The sequence below is a fragment of the Halyomorpha halys genome, unplaced genomic scaffold (assembly GCF_000696795.3).
Source record: "Halyomorpha halys isolate HHAL.00 unplaced genomic scaffold, Hhal_1.1 Scaffold475.1, whole genome shotgun sequence".
NCBI classification, from domain to species: domain Eukaryota; kingdom Metazoa; phylum Arthropoda; class Insecta; order Hemiptera; family Pentatomidae; genus Halyomorpha; species Halyomorpha halys.
The window spans coordinates 182016-205457 of NW_027104738.1; the positions used below are offsets into that span (position 1 = coordinate 182016).

General features: G+C 30.6%; 1 protein-coding gene across 2 annotated transcripts; it reads right to left on the reverse strand.

Moving 5' to 3' along the window:
* Window positions 1-5280: 5280 nt before the first annotated feature.
* Window positions 5281-22366, reverse strand: TAF1C-like (TATA box-binding protein-associated factor RNA polymerase I subunit C-like). 2 transcript variants are annotated; one of them, XM_014424646.2, is made up of 12 exons: window positions 21823-22327; window positions 21630-21743; window positions 21465-21556; window positions 20373-20472; window positions 18385-18492; window positions 16026-16218; window positions 15030-15156; window positions 14746-14957; window positions 12299-12475; window positions 9085-9335; window positions 7569-7823; window positions 5281-5584 (listed from the first exon to the last, which is right to left on the reverse strand). In XM_014424646.2, the coding sequence occupies exons 1-12, from the start codon at window positions 22046-22048 to the stop codon at window positions 5379-5381; spliced, it is 2061 nt and encodes a 686-aa protein (XP_014280132.1). In that variant the 5' UTR covers window positions 22049-22327; the 3' UTR covers window positions 5281-5378. The 2 variants fall into 2 exon arrangements, with proteins under 2 accessions (XP_014280132.1, XP_014280133.1); XM_014424647.3 differs by lacking the exons at window positions 21465-21556; window positions 21630-21743; window positions 21823-22327 and adding an exon at window positions 22334-22366 and having other exon boundaries at window positions 5282-5584.
* Window positions 22367-23442: the final 1076 nt, after the last annotated feature.

Here is a 23442-nt window from a genome sequence, read left to right on the forward strand (position 1 = left end):
CTCGTAGATTCCGATTGCTACAACACTTACTTGACAAACGCTCTAAACTTCCCATTCACTACAAAAAATTAGTATACACTACGATAATCAGACCAATTTGGACATATGGAATTGAGCTCTGGGGCTCTACCAAGCCATCAAATTCCTCCCGCATCCAATCCAAAATCCTACGTAAAATCCTTGATGCTCCTTATTACGTTACAAATAAACTCATTCACAAAGACCTTAACATCCCATTCCTTACAGATTTGCCCAAAACAAATATGCGTCTTTTCATTCCAAACTCCTTACCCATCCTAACCCATTAATTCTTAATCTCTCATCCTTAACAATCTCTGATAATCTTCCGAGGCGTCTGAAAAGAAGATGGCTACGGGACCATCTAATTTAAATTAATGCTTGAAGTACCACCAATGGATGGTTCCTTCCCAAAATTTTCAATTGTATATAAAACATACAACATATTTACTTTTTGTATTTATTATTGTACAGTTGTAAATCACATTAAATAAATTTAAAAAAAAAATGGATTGTTCTGTTCTTCTTAACTTATTCCAATCTTAAAAGATTATATAAAATGTGAATCTAAACCATTGCTCTACCTTTCAAGAATACAAAAAAAATATATATATATATAGCATCTTGTAGTTGTTTAAACAGTAAAATTCGAAACTTACAACGAAACTTACGATCAAGTATCAGAACCAGCTTTAGCTGAGAGGCCCTGTGCCAACGTTTATTGTGAAGCCCCTCCATATAATCAACTAACTTAATCTTGTATATTAACCCCCTCCCATACCCTAATAACGTTACCTTGCCTAACCTGTAAACTGCATTAATTATAATTTTTTTTTTTCATCCGCAATACAACATACAAATTTTACAAAACCTCTTAGAACTCAATTTTATTTTATTTTATTGAAGCGAAACTTCTTTACCGACGTTCTATGACTCGGGGAAAAACATTATACTGGAGTAAATTGATTTCGTGACGCGAGGGAACGCTTGAGATGAAACGGGAGTGCTGGGAGGGCAACCCTCGATGTATTTGAATGTAGATTAAAATATCTCGGAAACTAAAAATCGTTGCTAACTACTGTAAGTGTGAGAAATATTCAGCATTTCATCATCTTCGAAATGAGCTGTAATTCAAAATGGTATTTTGACGCTACACCAAGAGGATAGAAAAAAATAGGAAAAGATAGCGCCAGAAATTAAATGAAAATGAGTTTTTGAAGATTTGAATTAAAATATCTCGAAAACTTAAAACTGGAGTTGCATAATGTAATCGAAGGAATTGTTCAGTACTTTATCCTATTTATAATAAGTAGTAATTCAAAATTGTATTTTGATGCTACACCAAGATAGAGATGCAAATCATTATTTTTTTTCTCATCCTCCTATTATTGTATAACTGAAACATTTATTATAGATATTTATACAATAATGACTGAGATCCTTTTATTGCCTGAAGATAATTTTAAGGTAGGTGGTGGGATCCATTGTGTGCGAGGGCGCATTGTCGCGCTTACTCGCCGTCAGCGTGGTCGTGAGTGAGGAGGGACCTCTCAATTGATAATTGATTAAGCGGGTTTAGACTGAGTCCGAACCCATTTCCTCGTCGTCGATCAAGAGAACAGTGCCTTACCAACTTCCAAGTCTTGACAGCGGAGCAATCTTCAGGAATAATGGGTTTGCACACAAAGAATTTGATGTGCCATCGGCCTATGAGCTCCGGCAAAGAGGGAAGATGGAGTTGTTGGTGGATGACACTATTCCTGACCTCCTGCGGTATGGTGCCTCTGACAATCCCCCACTCTGCCCCAAAAATCCGCCTCTGTTGAGGGTTGTCTTGGAGAGGTGCAGAAGTAGCGGAGCACCATAGAGCAGCATTGGACAAATGGTTGCCTTATAGATTTGTAGTTTTAGCCGGAGAGACAAATGATGTGTGCAGGTGCTACAGTCTAAGTGACTTTAGCTTGGTGAGTATTAGTCTTTTTCTGACATGACTGGTGAAGGTTAGATGTCTGTCCGGCACCACGCCAAGATAGAGGATGGTGCTCTTCTTTCCCTTCTAGAAAGACATTTTGAAAGCGTCCGTCTCCATCAGGTTCACTTGGATGATGCCTGTGGTAGCTCGAGGGCTCGACGAGGTCTAGAGGCATAAAAACCAATGTCATCAGTATAGGCTGCTGCCACTGCTTCCTTGTGCTCCAAAGCGACCACAGGTGCTGTGAAGACTACAAATAAGATTGGATCTAGTACCAAGCCTTGAGGTACTCTGCAAGTGGTAGGGACAGGAGTAGAGTAATCCTTGCCAATGAATTATCTTCTACTAAGATGTAATACACCATTAAAGAAGTGTCCAGAAGGGAGATGCATGGTGCAAGTTGTGCTATTAATTTTTGGGAGTGGAGACATATTTTTACATGGATCTAAATTTTGAGATATATCCATATTTTTGTTGGATTTTCACATTTTCAATTCGGAGGAACTTTCAAACCAGGAAACAAAGAAAAAACATTTATTTACCTGTACCTTACTACAAGCTACACTCACGTACCTATACTATATACATGTACCAATATATCTGCTATTCTTCAACTAAGAACATAATACAAGGACCAATTTTTATTCAATAGATGTAGAAGATAATACAATTTTTTGGAAACAAGCTTACACCATCGTCCTTTTGGAGATATACACCTCTGAAACTCATGAATCTTCAAACTATTATTTATTTGTTTTATAACTTCTTTCCTTCGCTACAATTATTTCTAATAGATTGAACTTTTGTATTGAATAAGAATCATTTAAGTAGGTTTTTTATTTGTTATCAGAATGATTTATGATAACTGTGAAACCTAATGTTGGTTTTAAAATTATTCTCCATTTCAATCATAGATAAGAAATGAAAGGTGTATTATGCCCAAAAAAATACATTTAAAAGATATGGATCTTCCATCTTAAACCTCTTTTAAACTGGGAGGTTTGGCATGGGGAACCTCATGAGTTAGTTAATGTATAGACACTATTTTACTGTATTTAAAAAGCAGTTTTTATATTCTTCTCTCAACAGCTATTTAATGGAGGATTTCAAAACATTCTTTCATCATGAATCCTGACAAAATTTTATGTTTATTTAACCTCTTCTAACAATTCGAAAATTACTTGAGATCTGATTTAATTTACCTGTTTTATGGCTTTAAAATGTAATTAAAAACATAAAACGGTGCAATTATGTGCTGTTCACATTTTGTATGCCTTATCAACTAATTTTCCTTTATATATTATCTTTACACTTTCTTGAGACAGGTTTTTATTGTTTAAATAAAATAAATTTTATCCAATTTTAGTCTCAAAACCATTTATATTTCTTATAAATCTGCCGTTTCGACCATCATTAAGGACAATGTTAAAAACTTTATGCAGGCTCCAGGTCATTAATTTCAGTCCACAATTACCCTATTTTGTCAATCAACATATTAAATTAAAAATTTTAATCACAGATAATTTTCACTATTATATTTATCACAATCTTTGTTTTGTTTTATTTATTTTTGTTTTAGGATGGTTACAATTTTTGATCAATTATAATAGTGAAAATTATCTGTGATTAAAAGTTTTAATTTAGTAAATTGAATTAAAAAAAGAGTAATTGTGGACTGAAAATAATTAACTGGGCAGAATAGCCTGCATAAAGGTTTTAAAAATTGATGTGGTTTTAAAATTGTATTAAGATTGTCCTTGAGGATGGCCGAATATAAAGAAATATAAATTGTTTTGAAATAAAATTTATTTTATTTAAATAATAATTTTCCTTTATAACTAATTTTAAGATTCTTTTGGTTATAGTATCTTTTGTTTGGTAATGTTGAAGAAAAATATTTATAAAAAAAAATTGTAGTAGTCATGAAACTGGCTGAAAAAATGGACCAAAATAACGTGTTAAAATTTTATTAACAATGATTATGCATTCTCTCTTAAAGCTTAAGGTTAGTAATGATAATAATAATTAGAATAGATCAGTTCCTTCCTAAGTCGATTCGAGCAGGGAAATTGTTTATATTGTGACAGAAGAGCAGTTTTGTCAGAGAAGCCCACTCGATCGGACTCATTTAATCAATCTATACCAGCAGGAGCCCAATCAATTCAGTTAACTCCTCTGACTTCCATTTCATCTTTTCTCACATCACAAAATCAATTTACTCCTGAATAATATTTTTTTTCTTGAGTGTAGAACGTCTGTAAAGAAGATATATAAGAAGATGGTCAGGGTTGCGGTCAAAGGAGAAACAAAAATAGTTTACAACAATATTTGGAAAATAAATAGTTGTAAACTATTTTTGTTTTTCCTTTGACCGCAACCCTGACCATCTTCTTATATATCAATTTTTATGGTCAACTATATATACATATATACAGTCTGTAAAGAAGTTTCACTTCAAAAATATTTTAGTGCAGAGTACATTATAAAATTCAGAAAATCAAAATTGGTGATAAGTTTCTATTTGTGATATTCTTTGAACTAAATAAACTTAAAATAAATTCTAAAAGCATTGCTCATTTCTTAGTATTAATAAGATTCTAAGAATTTCAAATTCTTATAGAATTTATTTGAATTAAGAAATTCAAATAAAAGTAACAAGATTTAAATTACAAATAAAAATATTTTAATTTCTGTATTAAAAGGTATCATATTATACATTATTATATAATTATATCAATAACTTTAAGAGGACAAGTTGCTATAGCTATCTTTATACTAAGGGCCTATAGGGCTCCTTAACTCCAGTGGATTAAATTAAAACCGAGAAGTATGATAACATAAAAATTGAGTAACTTATCTCTGATGCTGATAAAAATTTAAGTACTGAAAATAGACTTCAGAAATAAAAAAAGACTTTGGAAAAGTAATAAATAATTTTTCTGATAAAAATCAAGAAAAGTAACTAAGTTCGAATTTTTAAAGTTTGTCACACTTTATTTGTTAAATAAATAATGAGTTAAACAAGTATATTGTTTAGTTCTGTTCATAACCCAAAGTTTTAGAGAAAATAATTTGCTATACTCTAAAGAGACCCCATATCTTAAAGTGTTCTGGGACTCTCACTAGGTTATAGACAGCTGTGAAAATTGAAATCATATTCTTTTCACAAATTAATTGTAAGTATTATAATAAGGTCAGAAGTAAAAAATTTAAATGGATGAGAAGGCAGTACGCTAAAGTAAAATAATTCAAATTTTTCGCTAAAAAAACATAGAACATTTCATGAAAATATTTATTATATTACAGATAATGCATATACAAAATTTACATAACTTTTACAGGCCTTTCATTTTATTATGAAAATAAAATGATTTATTTTTTTATTTAATCAAAATCCTGAAATGAATTTAATTCTTGGTGTGGAAGAAGTCATCTTATTTTTCGAAGAAGAAGGTTCTATTGATGAAATATCCGGTTTCAAATCTATTTCTGATGCTTCAAATGCAAGAGAATTTGTATCCATAGTTATATCTCGTTGAACTCTGGGTTCTTCTCTGGTATCACCCATATCAACAATTGGATTGGTATTCATTTCTAGAAAATTTCAACAAATAGGCACTGTTAAAACTCAATTTTATAGTATAAGCAACTAATTAATTATTTATTATTATGATTAAATTAAATAAAGTAGATAATCTCATGGTTCGGCAATATCTACTAAAATACATTATTGTAAGTAGCTCAGCCATAATTTATTTCTGCCCACTTCTATGTCATCATGTGTCACTATTTTTCAGGCATGTTCATCCAGTTCAAGAACTAACCATTCCAGAAATAATAGTCGGTCCCAAACATAAACCCTATTTATATTTAACAATTTGTTTTCCATTCCCATTAAAATTTTAATTTTGAGAAAAATAAATTCTTTGTATGCCATAAAATGCCTTCAGGCAATACAAGGATGAAAATGAATTTGCCAGGATATTTATTCCTAGAGGTATGAGGGGTACATGAAGACTTTCAGCTGTACTGTAATGGAGAAGAAATAGAAGTAGTCTTGAACTTCACCTACCGTGTGACATTTATGGGATGGTCAGGAAAAGTTGATTCAAAAATACTAAGATAACAAAGGCAAACTCAGTCTACTATCAGATTTGCAATACTGATATTAGAAAGCATAAGTTGGCAGAAACTTGAAACTCCACATATTTAAGTCAGTGTACTTACCTGAACTTATATATGGAGCTGAAAGCTGGATTTTAACAAACTAACAGGAAAGCAGAGTGACAGCTATAAAATTGAGGTCTCTCAAAAAGATTGTGGGGAGAACAAGAAAGGACTACATTTATACCAGTGAAGAACTAGGAGTCATTTCAACGCAGGAGGTCTTAGATGCTTGCCAAATGAAGTGGTTTGGCCATGTTAACAGAATGGATGATTACCGAAATCTCCTGAATACTATGAACCATGTCCCAGAAGTCCTCGAGACTGACCAAGGATGTCATTACTGGAATACGTCAGACATTTGTGCAAGAGAAGAGGTAAAAATCTCCATCAAGCCAGGAAAATGGCAAGTAACCCACAAACAGTAGCAGTACTGGCTAGATGCTCCCATACACTAATAAGACACTACAAGGTGATGAGAAAGAAGGGAGGGGAAAAAAATACTAGTAATAATTAGTGATAAGTTCCCTAAATACTATGAAACATCCATAAAAACAAAAATTTAAAGTCTATTTTCAAATTTTTGATTAACAGTTTTGATACTAGGTTACCTCAAGAAAAAAAAAATGGCACTTGGCATTGAAACTCCCTATAGTCACCCTGATGAAGGCCTGAAATTCTGGCTGAAATATTGACAATAATAAACAAGTTTTTACTTATTTGTGTTCTTTACTAACTTATAAAAAAAAAAAATGCCTTCCACAAACAGTTAAATTATCTTTATGCTATTTAACATAAAGAATTCCTGAGGAAGGAATTCTTTTACCTCATGATAATCACGTAACAAAACAGTTAATTAAAAAAACCAATTATTTTAATCCATTCCTTACTTGGATATGGTCAACAAAAGTTTTATTTTCTTATAAAATGCAAAAAAAATACCTTTTACATAATTTTCATATTTTTCTACCAAAATGGTCTCCAATAAGGGCTTGAGGAAAGAATATGACAAGCCACATGTAGTAAATTTTACAGTAAGGCAAGATAGAAAAATTCTACAATTTTTATTTAATATTTTATAATTTATAGTCTATATTCCATATTATAGATAATCATGATAAAATTGTCGAGTTGGAGAACTAACATAATAAATAGCTTAACAGAGAAACAAAGGAACAGTTTGAAGAAAATTCTAATTGCTATCAAAATTGCGTTTGTTATATTCTTGTGGCAAGTCATTAAAATGTTTCACCAATACAAATATGAGATATGAATAGTATATAAATTTAAAAAAAGAAGTCAAAGTGATCATAGGTAGTTAATGAAGAAATAAAGAATTAACATTGTCTTGCTTATATTTTTCTTTTTTAAACAAGTATCAATAAAAACTAAAAATAACTTATTAAAAATTTACCTTCTGAATATTTTTCAATCCACTTCATTACTCGATCAGTAACATTATCCTCCTCATCTGAACTAAGCTCATCCAAAACTTTTTCTGGAAATTCACTCCATTCTTCTTGGACATCAATGTCCCATTCTTCTAAAATCTTAGGGGCAAGATAGTCACAGTAACTGAGTAATTCTTTTTTTGAAACATTCCACTCAGATTTACATTTTTCGAGTTTATTAAATGTTTCTTCATATAATTTTTTGTCATCTTGAATACCTAAAAAAAAAAAAAAAAAAAATTAAGAAACTTAAAGAAGTATGGTTTAATCTTGGTACTCCGAACACTCAAATAATCCAAACTAGCATAAAAAAAATTACTTTTTTCAGAAAACTTGGCAGGCAATAACATTTTTGTTTTCAAATAAAAGTTCATATGTGTAAAGAACATTTTTAACTTCTTGATCTATCTATAGACAAGTAATTGTAATGATAGTGAATCTCAAAAGTGGACATTTTTATTGTTTTGATTCAGGTGATCTGATTTCTATGGAAGTGTTCATAATATAATTTTTTGGAATTAGAAATACATAATATCTATTGTATAAATCATTTGATTTTGTAAAATTAATTTAATTAATAGTAGAAATATGAATAAAACAAATGTTGTAGGTGAGCTCATGTTTGTTTATCATGTTTTAAGTAAATCCATACAAAGAGAATTTTTATTTTTACTTATACATTTTTCACTTATAAATGAACAATCTATTAGTTTTAACAAATTTAATCATCACTTAGCATTATTGTGGATATAAAATAAAACAATTTTTATTTTTAAAGTTTTAATTTTTTAAAACTTCTGTAAAATTTCAAATAAAATATGTTAAAAAATCAAATAAATAAAAATAGTTTTACAATTTCTATTACAATTAAAAATAGCTGTAATCCGAAATTTTCGGTAATCTGAACACTCCGCTGCAGCAATTAGTTTGGATTACCAAGATTACACTCTATAGTATAAAAATAAATTATGGTACTGATCATAAGACATGTAAGAAATTTCTAACTTAAATATGATATGAAAGTCTATATCAATATTTTCATTTAAATATCAAATTATAATACTTGCCACAGTCTTCAATTGTTTAATCTTTTATAGGTCGATAAAAGATTATACACAAATAATACACTGCTTGATAACTCGACCACAGAGATAGATCTAGCCTTTGTTGACTTTTAAGAAAACTAGAGGCTGCGTTCATCTTAATTAGGACTTAATTAGAGGCTACTAGTGATGCGATAAGGTAGCAAAACTATTTTAGGTAGTGTCGCTATCAGAGCAAAGCAGCAACAATATTAAGTTTAGAGAGGGATTAACATTCGTTTTTGTTAGATGAATATTCCTGATTTTTCAGACTGGAGCATTTTTATTTTTTTCAAAACTGATTCAAAATTAAGGCTCACACAACTTAAAATATCGAAGTAACAAACCTAAATAAAGAAACCAAACCAGCTTCATAAAAAATATATGATTAACTCACATTTTAAAATTTTGGTATCATCTAATAGATCAGTGACGTAACAAGGTTCATTCATTTCTAGCAGTAAATCCTCACACTGTTCTTCCCAATTTTCCAGTTTGTTCAATTCATTTTCATTCAACTCAAATTCGCTCACTTCAGTATTTTTTTTCAATGTTTGTTTAAATACATCACCAATACTAGTAGTGCTGAACAGTGTGATCTTATCTTGGCTTTCAATACAGCACAATCCAGTTAAAGACATGTTAAACCTGAGAACAAGTAACAATACTGGTGAAAAATCTCTCATAAATTAATTTATAAAATAATTAGATTTATTTTTTATTAATATAGTTGTTTGAGAGTGGTTTAGTTTCTTTTTAAAACAATTTTGATCTCTTTTCTCTCAACTTTATTATTTTTTAACATCCGACGTTTCGACCTCTCAGGTCATTCTCAAGGATTCCTTATTCTGTCTCCATTCCTTTTTTTTCCTTTAAAATTCATTATTGCCGGCTAATTGCCTTTGTCCTAATAATTTGGGGCTTGTTAATGAACAAAAAAAGTAGTTATTGAAAGTTTTAAATTTAGGATAATAGTTTAATAGAAGAAATTATTAGGACAAAGGCAATTAGCCGGCAATAATGAATTTTAAAGGAAAAAAAGGAATGGAGACAGAATAAGGAATCCTTGAGAATGACCTGAGAGGTCGAAACGTCGGATGTTAAAAAAGAATAAAGTTGAGAGAAAAGAGATCAAAATTGTTTTAAAAAGTTTATAAAATAATATAATAATAAATTCATAAAGCAAAATAAATCAAATTGCAGTTTTATTAGAGAGGGAGACAGAAAAAGTTCTGAATTTGTTGATAAACATAACAGAGTTGTTAAAACTAACTAAACAGATTACTAAAATAAATATTTTAGATTGAACATTGGTTATGCAAGTTAAGCATCTTTTATTTATACAATGAAAGAAAAGTGAACTAAGAGTTAATTGACAGTTTCTAATTTAATCTGACTAAGAGTTAATTAGGGGGCAGCAGTAGCAGCGTGGTAACGCACCAGTCTACCAACCCATAGGTTGTCAGATCGGATCCCGGTCCCAACCGGGCTTTTTTTCAAGCACCAACATAATGAAAAATTCACTCACAACCTCTCCCGGGCATTTGTGAGGCCCGTTAGCCAATGGGTCATAAAAAAATAGCTTATACCTCTATGGTCTGTTGCCCAAATAATAATAATAAGAGTTAATTGAAAGTATTATTAAATTAATTATTCTTGAAAATATATATTTACTAGTTAATAGGTCATATAAAAATATCAAAATGAATTCTTTACAAAGACAATTATATTAATTGGTTAGCTTATCATAAGTTTGTTGTACTTTATGATTCAAGGTGACTGCATGCAATTCCAGAAGAGAAGGATGATTGTATATTCAAGATTTAAACAATGCCATTTAAAATACATAATTTTTGTCCTGCCATATATATTATGTATTTGTATCACATCATGAGACCAATACTATATTCACAGGAAGCAGAGCAAACATTTCGACATAGTTTAGGAAATAGACAAACTCTATCATCCCAACGATGTTAAAGAATATCATTTTTGTAAATAATAATAATATCAGTTGTAAAACTTGTATACTTTTCTGTAAATATATTATGTATTACTCATACCTTTAATAAAGTGACAAAACAGAGACTAACTGATCCATACACAAAACATCATTTCATTCACGTCTACTTATTTTGAAACATAGGATTACTAATTTAACCTTTTCCTAACCCTATTACAGGCTCATCTCTGGCTGTCTCATAAATGTCCTCCATAAGAACCAAGGGTTCATATCAGCTCCTCATATGGTCCTGCTACCTATTAATGCTTAAGCTTCATCTCTTAGTACACTGCCAATGGTGCTTGAGACTTATCTCTTGACACTACCAATATTCCTTTTTGATTCCTTCTCACTCACTCCCTATGATAATTATTTCTCCCTGAACATTAAAACTCATGTCGAGGCCTTTTATGAAATCTGACCCAGTAAGCTGCCCACAGACTAGATAGCAATCACTCTAACACACCCTTGACATATTGCAAAATTTCATAAAATTTGTTAATTTAAACTTATATGTTTTTTAAATTTCCATGGTGAGATATGAGATTGTAATGACTAATGAAGCTACTATGATCATCTAATAAAGCAATATTTTCCTACAAATTGGTTGGTAAAAACTATTGTGTATAAGATATTTCGCTTTTGATGACAAATGACGATTGTGACTATTATTACGCTGATAATATGAATGAAAAATAATTTGAGTGCAAAGGGTTAAAGGAAATTTATCATATATTCCCAAAATAGTATAAAAATTGAGATATGTTGAATAACAACAGAGAAATTTGGATTTTTATTTTTAAAAAATGATTTTCCAAGAAAATCATGCCTTGAAAATGGACTATGATTGTAAGATGAAATTAGTGATACTGAACTAATCCTCCATTGTTAATAATAATAAATTGTTTATAAACTAATCCTCTCTTAATAACTTTTACTCCAAGAACATTGTGCGAAGTAAAATATATTTGTTTTGATCCTGGGAATAACCTTTGCTAAATAATTCTGGACCCTGAGCAATAAAAGCATTATCCTGATAGATAGGTTTGAAAGAGTAATTCTGAGAATCTCAGGGTCCTCTATAAGGAATGTAGCATACCCTCGTACATAAGAATACAAAGGCTTAAATGGCTTGGGCAGGTAATGAGGATGAGCGAGGAAAGAGTGGCTCATAAACTGTACAGTTACATTCCGGATGATGTGCAGCAACATGTGGTAGGCCAAAGCGCCGATAGAGGGATGCTGTGAGGTGGGATTTGCGACAACTGAGGATCCCAGTTACCCTTGCAGAAGATAGAGAAAGATGGTTGGCGGCCGTTGAGCAGGCCAAAAGCAGCTTCATGCGCCTGTTGTGCCAGTAAAAGAAGAAGAAATAATTCCAGAGTGTTTAGGAATAACTAATCTACTCATGTTTATGAAACTATCAGTAACTATTAGTGAGAGAAAAGAAATTTGGCAATTTTCATGATCCTTGTCATTGCAACAATTGGATGAGGGTGTCCTAAAAAAAAAAACAGTAGGATACCACTGGTACACACAAATATTGAGAGGTTGCTAAGGAAGAAGGTTAAATAAGAGCAATATAAAAATATAATATAAAACTAAATACCTTGATTGAACAGTATTTCCCAAACAATAACCATTATATTGTGCTAAATGGAGCGTTTCTCTCAGGGATGGAAGGGCATATGGTTGAACTTTACTACAGCCTTGATCTCCAACCCGATCATTCTCAATGAGTACCACTGTATCATTCTTTTGGCTTCCAATAAATAACATATCGCTTCTAAACAGTACATAATAAATATAAAATACTAAAATGTTAGAATAAATAATTTATTGTAAAATTAAAGAATAATCACTAATTATAATGAAAAATATTAAAATAAAATAACAAATGGTAAAAGGAATATAAGTAAACTAATAGGAAAAGACAAGTCTAACAAACGAGATACTTACTAAAGAAAGTTCATAATACTAACATATTAACAACAGGAAAATAAATATAAAGGTTTAAAAAATAGACCAACAGTCCGAAACGTCTGCAAACATAAAGAAATAAAGAGTGAATAAGTATATTAAGGCATTCTTTTGAAATATAAATTATAAGTAATAAAAATTAATTAATTTCCATTAATTAGAAGGTCAAAGTTACTTCTTCTAATTCAGGTAATAATCATAAAATAATAAAAATAGGGTACTGGAGGATGGAACAGTTAAAGTGAAACGGCTGCCTGATGATGAGGTTTTATGGTATTAAAAAAATCAATCTTTATTCTGAGGCATTTGGTTCTCTAAGCATAACAACATGGACAATTTGAGCAGCATTATTATGTGAAATTAAATAAAACAATAACAAGTATGTAAATAAAATAAGAACAAGAGATTAAAAGAGAAGCAAGAAAAAGATAAATATCTATGCAAGATGAGGAGGTCAATGATAAAGGAAGGTTTTTTAGTTTTTAAGGATTGGAATATGGATGCACTAAGATAGTAATGTCTTCAGATATGAGGATAGAACCAACTTTGCTCAGAATAACAGTGAGAGATAAGAGAACATTAGGGAATACTGAACATAAATCTTAAGAAGCAATTTATTAACCTTTTCAGTCTCATTTCGTGTTCACCAGATAATCCTTCATACATAAGTATCCATAGTCAAAGTGGGAGAGAATAAGAGATGACACTAGAAGATGACAGTAGGGTTTTAGAATAAAGATTGATGCAATCCAGAAAGGGCAGAAGCCAAGAGAGAAAGAATCTGTACCTGTTCTTTAGAATCTCCCTGGTTCCACTAAACAGTTTTTGCTAAACAAAAACTAGTGGGGTTTATAAAAAAAAAAAAAAAAAAATGATCATTTTCCAACCAAATATTTGTATTATTATTAATTTGATATAAAATATAATACTCAAAGCATTATAAAGTGTAGTCATTAGTCATCCACTAGCCAATTACTCAATCCCACGCTGATACTATTCTTTGGGATGGCTGTCAAAGAACTCTTGACTCGCAATTTCAACTTCCACAAAATTATCAATGTTTTTCCCTTGAAGAAAATGGGCCATGGATCGAAAAAAACCGTAATCTGGTGGTCTGGACTATATAGTGGATGAGGCAGGAGTTCGAACCCATGAAGTTCTTTAAACTATTCTTTGGTTCGACGGGAAGTGTGAGGACAAGCATTATCTTGTTGGAATAGAACTCCTTTTTGGTTGATCAAAGCAGGATAATGCTCTGACAACTTCGCTTACAATCTTAGTAGAGTTCAGAATTCATTGATCATCCATCAGGAACAAACTCGTGATGAATAACACCGTTAAAATTCCAAAGAACGCAAAGCATGGATTTTGTTTCAAATTCCCCCCTGTAGCAACCGGAAAATCAGCTTGACGATGATCTAGCTATTGCTCACGGGTAAAATCTCATACCAGAAGGGTTTTTCAATAAATGTTCACAAATTTCTAACCTCTTAGCTGATGCTAAGGAGTAAGTTTGTGAGCGATCAGTCTACTGCTCTTTTTCACCTTCTCCATGGAGAATAGTTGGCGACTAACAGTATCTTTCGACACATCACACTCCCTGGTAAGTTCGTGAGTACTTCAGAACCTCATCAATATCCATTAATGGTCACCCAGTGGCTTTCTTCCTTTCCAGCATCGTATCTCCGCTGCTAAATTTTCAAACCAATGCCGCGCAGTGCACTGGAATTTAATAATTCATGAATTCCTTCAGCGGGCACGAAATTTTTTTTTCCAGTAATGCCTTAAAATTATGAGAATGTGGTAGGACACAGTCATGTTTCTTCTTTGAAACAAATAACTAAACTGATCCTTTTTTTGAAGAAGTTAAATGGGATTAAACAAACTTAGAGAATGCTCTAATGAGATTATTAAGTATTGGTAAGTATTAAATAGGATTAAAATATTCAAAGTCCTTTGAAATCTTGAATTTGATAGAACGGTAATTTTTTTTTTATGCACCCCATTATTATGAAACTGAAAAAATACAAATGATTGTGCTTTATTACATTCATACCATAGTTTATATAAACATACTTTGTTGAAGTTGAAAGAAGAGACATAACAGCAGGGCTGTGGCCAATGCAGTGAGTCCAACGTTGAGAAAAGCCAACCCTCAAATCCAAAGAAAGTACCTGATGACTAGTTACAACATATTGAAGTTCATTTATTCCTATTCCTCCAGTATAGATTTCTTCACAATCTTCAGTAAAATCTTTAACATTCCACTTTTTTACTTCAGATTTCATCTTAAATCATAAAAACATTCTTACAAAGATTCTCCAAATTTAATTAATAAAATGGCTGCTAAAACAACTTACTCTCAAATCGATAACACCACAAGAGGATCTATCTAAGTAACTTAAAGTGTTATCGCTTGTGTAGAAAATTGATCCCCAATTATCTGACATAGGAGCATCATTAAAAAGCTTTTCCTGAAAAACTTGCCTGAAAAATGGTATTTACATTAGTAATATTTTCAGGATTCTAAAATAAAAAATAAAAGTATTACAGAAACTTTTGGTCAGCTTACGAGTATGATGGAATGCCAGGCATTAGAGGATTAATATATTTTTTATCAGGTTTCCCCCCTTCACCAAGAGAACAGAACCCAATAAATGCCAGAACTGAATAATATTAGTCCAAATTACTTGAATAAAATCTAATCAGAACTTAAATTGTTATTAGTATGAGCAACTCAAAACATCAAACTTAGATCTGGATACCTGTCTTCTGAATATGATGTGTAGTTTTTGTCCGTTTGAACATGTTAAATATGCAGTTATGTTTTTTCATTCAGTACATGTTGAAATAAACAATCAAAAAATTAAATTTGTTTATCTTTACCAATATTTTGTTGGCTATACTGATCTACTGGACAGAGTTTTTTGAACTATTTAGTCCTATATTACTTTATGATTTTACAATGAAGGTATTTCTCTAAAATAGCAAAATAACCAAGCCCTCAGACAAAAAGAGTGGAGTGAGATCTGGTCATCGGCAGGTAGCACTTGATAATCCTCAATATTCAATTTATGTGATTATTAATTTCTTAAAATTTATAATGTAGTATCTAATTGTTAGGTAAATATTTCTCAATAGAATATACGTATTATTTCTTTTCTTTTAGAAAAAAATAATTAAAAATTTTATTTTATTATGACCGTTGTACTAAAAAACATTTCGGACGTAATTATCAAGTTTTTTTTCAAAGATATCAAAAGAAAATATATGCTTTAACTTTCAAGTAATTAATTAAAACTATGAAGTTATTGATATTTCAAATTAATAGTCTGAAAACATAATGTAATACATACCTACCAACTGCTAGGTCAAATATTTGCAATTCCTTTTTAACAGACAAAGTACAAAAATTACTTCCATTAGTGCAAACAGATACAAATGGGCAATTTTTTTTTACAGTTAATTTCTTTGATACCGCGTGTGCATTGTCTTCATATTCTAAAGAAAACAATGAAATATCCTGTTTCTGGCGAGTTACAATGATATCTGAAATACAAAACATAGAATTCATAAGAGATCTTTTGAAAACAGGCTTTCCGATTTATGGCGTTCATGAGGTAAAAATAAATTAATTAAAGTTTTTGAAATATTTTGCCTTTAAAATTAACAAATTTATTTTCACTTTAAATTAATTTTATATAAAAATAAAATATTTTAAGGTGTACAAATTTCATGATAAAAACTCAATGCTTAGTTCAGGGATTTATTCTCATCCAAAACTCCCTCAAAACGAGCTAAATTCAATTTATTGAAAAATTATTCCTTGGCTAAATATAATTAATTGTAGGAAGTCCAGGGAGTGGTCATAAAAGGTACACAATATAGTAGAAAAACCTATTTATTAATATGATAAAATTAAAAGAGAGAAAACAAGAGTAAGAGAATAAAGAAATAGTTGAAGAAGATGCTACTTGTGACAGATAGAAGAAGAAGGTGCATGGTGGAGGGTAACAATATAGCTAAAATGGAAAAATATATAATCTTTTATCTTTTTTTATATGATTGTATTAATCTCCTTGTATTCTCATTTTCATATTTATATTACCATATTGTAACCTCATACTTTTAATATCTACTGATTGTTCTTGCTACCCAACAATTTTACGTTACCAACCTACCATTCCAGCTTATTTCCTATCTGACACGATTCAGGTCAGCATCTTCTTATACTATTTCTTAATTTAGTTAACATTTTTCTATTCCCTTGATGTCATTACATCATACTAATAAATTATTCTACCCATATTCATTTATATACTTTGTTCATTAATTAAATAACTTTCTAAGACCATTCTTATATTACTATCATATTTTACAATGCTTGTATCTTGTTCTCATTTAATCTTGATGAAGTGAGTCGAAACGTTGGTGACTAATAAATAGTTTTTTCTGTTATTTAGTGTATCTTTTTTTTTACTGCTACCAGAACCATCTTCCTATAATAAATTCAAACTAGTTTTAGATTCAAAGCTTGGTTTGAGGTTCGGAAGAGGACAAATTGCTGAATTATACAGATGTTTTGGGTTACTAAAATAGTTTCCAATTTTACTATATCTCCATGCCTCAATTCAAACACACAAAAACTAAGTAATATGTCACAAAAAAACAATTATATTAGATAATAAGAGGCTTGTCCTGAAAATTCATATAAAAGTTTAAAAAAATAATTTAGGTTTAACCAAGTAAACAAATATCATCCCCTCACACTAGCTAGATAGGTACCTAACCCTTCATCCACACTAAAGATTTAAAAAATTAAAAAAACATAGTCCCATCATCCACCTAGCCCTTCCATTAATTGAAGAAAATAAATAAATAAATATTGCTTTACTAATGAAAATGGAAAATATATATTAGAATAACATTGAAAAACTGAAGAATAATACTGATAACAGCAAAAAAAACAACTTGCAAGCAAAAGAAAAAAATTAAAAGTTAATATAAAAACAAAACTATAACTAACAGAAAGTTGAACAGTTGGACAGGAAGAATAACAGAAAATTATACAGTTTTTTGGTAGTGCAGAAGTGGCTCCCAGGTACTCCTGAAGCACAATTTTGAGCCCAGCCTGGCGAATCTAGAAGACGTAGATGGAGGAAGAGAGGGAGTCAGGGCTGTTCACCTACAATATCTGTTTGATGTTCAACAATCACTCGTTCAACACACAGTCGCTCAGAGAGGAAGGCTATAAACTCAATTGCTTCTCCAGTAGTTATAACCTGCCATCTTGTTACAACATTACATCAGTTTAAAACTTAAGGAGAGAAAACAATAGAATGGGACAAAAAAAAACCTATGTTTTATTGTAGTCAACGAAACACTATTTTTTTTTTTACATTTGTTACTATTGGTTCCATCCCAGACACCATCTTGCTTTTGGGAAACAGAAAAAGTCACATAGTGCCAAATCAGATGAATTAAAGAGGGATTCGATCATGGCACTTAATCAAATTTAAGGCCAAAAACTTGGTCTTTAGAAGACCATTGTCATGAGGAAGGATGTATTGCTTTCCTTAGGCCAAAAACTCATGTACAACTAAAGTCTTTAGAAGACCATTGTCATGAGGAAGGATTTATTGCTTTCCTTAGGCCAAATTCAAATGAAAATATAAACTTTCCAGACTAACCCCATCTTACTAAATAACAACTTACTATTTTTAGTATTTATTTCATAAATAGGTCCTGGTATTCCAGTACTTGAAGTAATGCTATAATCATCAATGTCCCAGGAATTTTCATTCAAATTCAGTCGTGAGATAACTGCAATAAAAAAAAAAAAATGATAGTCACAAATCTTAAATTAAATAACTTAAATTTTTTTTTCTTCTTTATCAGCTACATTATGGAGATCACTCAAAATATCATAATGATAAGATATAGACGTACTTATACTTGGTGTGCCAGGCTTGGAAGGTTAGTCCGCATGATACTTTTTACTACCTTAACAGTAGTTTTTACCTTATTTAAAATACTGAGTAAAATAAGATATTGATATATTATCAAACAGGGGTTTGAGAGGTTCCTTACTTCTGTATTCTGTGGATTATGGTAGTTTCTAATGATCAGAACTACCACTTGATTACCTCCTCTGTGAGAAACTGCCCCTAATTCTTAGTACTCTTTCCCAGAGCATCATCACACTAGCAGTATAAAAAGAAATTATTTACGACAGATATATTTTGCATATTTCAAAAGCAAATAATAATGAGCTGGGTTGTAGAACAAGAGAACAATTTTATTTGCATACCTTAATGTCAGTATTTATTTTTAAATAAATAAATATGCTATCAGTGAATACTGATTCCTCAATTGTATCCCACAATGTACATCATAACCCTTAAAGAATGAAATCAAAATAAATTCCAATAAATCCCATCAAATCACCTTTACCCTTCGTTGTATACCCATGACTTCCAGCCCTACAGTATCCTTTGAAAATACTCCACTAATTCCTGTCGAACAGATCCGCTACATCTGGACAAACTCGGAATCCCCATACAAGACTGAAAATACAGGAAACTGCTCATTGATTCCAACTAACACAACACTTGCAAGACGAAGGGTTTAAATTGCAAGAGACTCATTTAAATAACCATAATAAGGCTTACTTGGACACTTCCTTTCAAATGATTTTAACAAAGACAAATTTTACAAGTTTTAAAAAAAAAAATTGTCTAGTCTACAATGCTGCATTTTAAAATTATTTAACTGTAACAATCTTTTAGTTTTTGCTTCTTATTCAACAACAAACAAAATGCTTAAAAAACAATACAGAATATTTATTATATCTTTTTCTGCAGAGAATTCATGTAACTTTTGAGGTCTACTTTTATATTGCTGAAGACTTATGGGAGCTCATTATTTTCAAATTAAATTGGATTTTATTGAAATGAAACAAAAAGTAAAAGTTCCTCTGAATTATACATTATGGTTTATTTTTCAATCTGATATTCCTTCTGAGTTTTTATAACGAAAAATCATACCTACTTTCCAACTGAAGACATAATATTTCTTCATCAATGTGTCGGACCTCTTCCCACATATTCAGGATGATCCATCTTAATAGTAGTTATGTAGTGCTATATATTCATATTAAATACTTCGTCATACATCAGTTGTTTTGTAATGTACATAAATTATACATTTCATTTCCCTTTTTTTACGCTTTTGAGGTAGACTTAAACTTTTATAAATATTACTATAAACTTATGGGACACCCAGTATGTATATATGCTGTATTTGTATAATATAATTAAACAATTTTTTTTAATAGATGTAATTGTGGGCTGTTTCATGTACAAATAAAAAAACATTACGAAATCAAATATCAATTCTCATCCCAGTTATCGAATCGTGATTGGATTGACAGCTAGAGAATTAGGAGGTATTCCATAGGATACACGAGGATTGTAAATATAAAAACTCTTAAAAATTAATGCGATGCATGCCCATAATTAATTAATTTTATCAAGCTGTGAAGGTATCTGCACCTTATATGATACTGCTTTTTAAGCCAGCAATCACAGCATGTAAGATTATAACTATCTACATATATAAATAGTTGACAATATAATTTCTAGATGTTTATCATGACAGTTGTAAATAAAAATAAAGTAAAAAAAAACAATGTTATATAGTACCTATAACACCCTCTCCATATGTTTTAGGCCTGATTAAGAATTTGTCTAATCCAGATTCCAAACATGTAATGTTGGTTCTATTGAAATAGGAGTTGTAGTTCTGTCCATATAAAAAACAAAAAAAATAAAAATAAAATTTCTTTATAAAAAAATATATAAACATAATATTGACTCAGAAACAGATTGAATAAAAACAGAAATAAAATGAATACATAATATAAAAATGCTCAATACCAATTTAGAAAATTATAAACCAAATAGCAAAGAACTAGTCATTATAATAAAGTACAATATGGAAAATGACTAATTTTATTTATTAATGATAAAAGTTTATTCTTCCTTTATGCAGTGATAATTTCTTCAACAGAACTAAAACTTTGATTTGATTTGACAGTTTCATAATTTTATTGGAGGATTAATAAATATAAAATTTAGCGAGGTGGTATAATCTCTAATATAATATTTTCTTAAATTGTCCTGGTCAAAACTATTACATTCTAAGACAAGTAGAATAAACCGATTGGACCTAGGACTAAACTAAATTAGAAACTAGTTTGGCCAGTAACATATATATTAAAAATATTTTTAAAATCATCATTCAGAAATTCATTCTGCAAGAAGCAGTCTGAAAGTTCCATCTGTTTAGAAGTTGAAACCATCTTTTTCAATTCAACACCACAGACCATAATTGAGAACTCTTTGTTAACTTTTTTTTAGGCCTAACAGAAGTGTTTATAATCCTAATGATTTTATTTAATCCATATATAGACTTCAATTCAAATTTTCAGAAATCCTAATTTTATGTATATATTTTTGGGAGAATGGTTTGGACAAGTGAGAGTCCAATTGTTTTTTAATTATTTTTCTCACAGTAATGCTAATTAACAGGTTAATTGGTAATAGATCGATAAGTGTAGCATCTTTGCACTATTCTGCAAAATTTAAAACATCCTTAAATTACATTTAATGTTACTGCTAAGAAATTAAATATTATAAAAATAAAAAATATACACATAATCCAGTTTTTGGCAATGGTGGACCCGGATAAGCAGGGTTTTACTAAACATAAAACTAAATCAATATTTTCATTACAGCATTAAAATCTTGATCAGGATCTTTCCTTAAATGATGAGTAAGCAGCATGACATTTAGAGGTATTTTCACAGTAACTTTGCTAGATGTTCCTGCACACAATTAAATAAATCAAAGTATTTATATGCATACAAATTTAAGTTCATAATATTTTATAAAAATTGCCTGTATTAATTTCAGAATCCTTTTCATCACAAAATTTAAGTATTTGATGCTTACAATCCTCCCAATTCTTTTTAGATTTCACTAAATGTAAAGCTGGGTCTGTACCATTAATAACTAAAAAATTGTAAACAGAGTTTAAAAAGAAGAAATTACTGAAAAGAAATATAGAAATAAAAATCAACATCAAACAAACCATTTCTTTCAATTCCAGATGGAAAAGAAACTGGGACTGGACAAGAGATCAGGTAAGGGACTGTTGAAAAATACTTATAAAAGTGTTCCACGTCGTTGATTTCTTTATCTGAGGTATTAAATTGTAAATTGTGACAAGGAGCAGAACTATGAGGATACACAGAAAGGAATGTCTTGGGAGCTAAGGGGCCTAATACTCGATTCAAGCATTCTTTATTTAATGTCATCGTTAATTTCTTATCGCTTTAAAAACAAAAACAAACAACTTCAAATCCAATTAGTCTCAAATAATGGCCACTCTTACTAAAATACATAGAAGTTATTTGGAAACTAATGTTACTGAATTTACCCAGACAAGTCTTAATTACAGCTTATAAGTGAAACAAATTTTATGAAAACATATCTGTATATAAAACGAGTTAATTATTTATAAATTAATTCATAATCCAAAGTTATATCAAGGCAACCTTATTTTAACATTATGGTTACACACTACACTCGAAATATCTCACTTTGAAACCTGCCGCCATCAGCCTTTAGACAAATGTAGACATTTGTAGTTCCTGAACGAGTTAGTTCAAAAGAACTAAGTTTCTATAATAAATACTAAGACGAAACCAAAACGAAAATTAGTCAACAGTAAATCCAAAAAATGGCAGTACACCGCAGCCATCAAATAATTTAGGCATGATCTGGAAGGATATCATTTTAAACTATGAAAGTACCACACGCCGTGAACAATGTTCAAAAAAACATTGCTCCATCTCATCAAATTTCAGTTTTCTTCATATATGTAAAGAATAAATGTCAATGTAAGTTTGGGCAAATATATAAATCTTTTCGCGTTTTTTATATATTTATTTATCTTTCAGTTTATAATTTTATGAAGAACCTATGGTTCAGCCAGATAAATTATATTTTTCATTATTCTTAGAGAACCAAGTGTACCAAAATAGATAATATTTTCATTTCATTACATTGGCAAGGTCACTAGAACAGAGATGAAGTTTCTGAGAAAAGCCATTATAATTAGGGTGGACTCAGTGTCTAGTAAAAGTATTTGAGAAATCCGAGAGATCGGCTCCTCAGAGATGTCCTTGAGAATTGCTAAGTGATTTTAATTTTCACAGAATTTTAGATGAATAGAGAGAGACATGATTATTGGAAGTACTCCATAAGAGAAGAGACCAGTTGACAGACTGGCAATTATAGGGTGTTTTTTTAAGCCCGATAGAACTTGAAATTGTAAAAAATAACACAAAAAATTAAATTGTAATCAAAAATTTTTTTTTATTCGAAAGATCAATACGTGACATTAACATTTGAAAATGATTTCGGGCATATGGGCACCGCGGCTGTTCTTGACGAAGCGCATTCTGGACGTCCAATTTTGGGCCACTTTTTCGAGCACTGCTGGCCGTATGTCACGAATAACACGAACAATGCTGGCCTCCAAGGCGTCAATTGTTGCTGGTTTATCAGCATAAACCAGTGACTTCACGTAGCCCCACAGGAAATAATCGAGAGGTGTCAAATCGCACGACCATATGCGGCAATTTTGCTTATTAACAAACCCGTTAAGCCAAAAATGCGCCTCATCGCTGAACACAATTTTACAGAA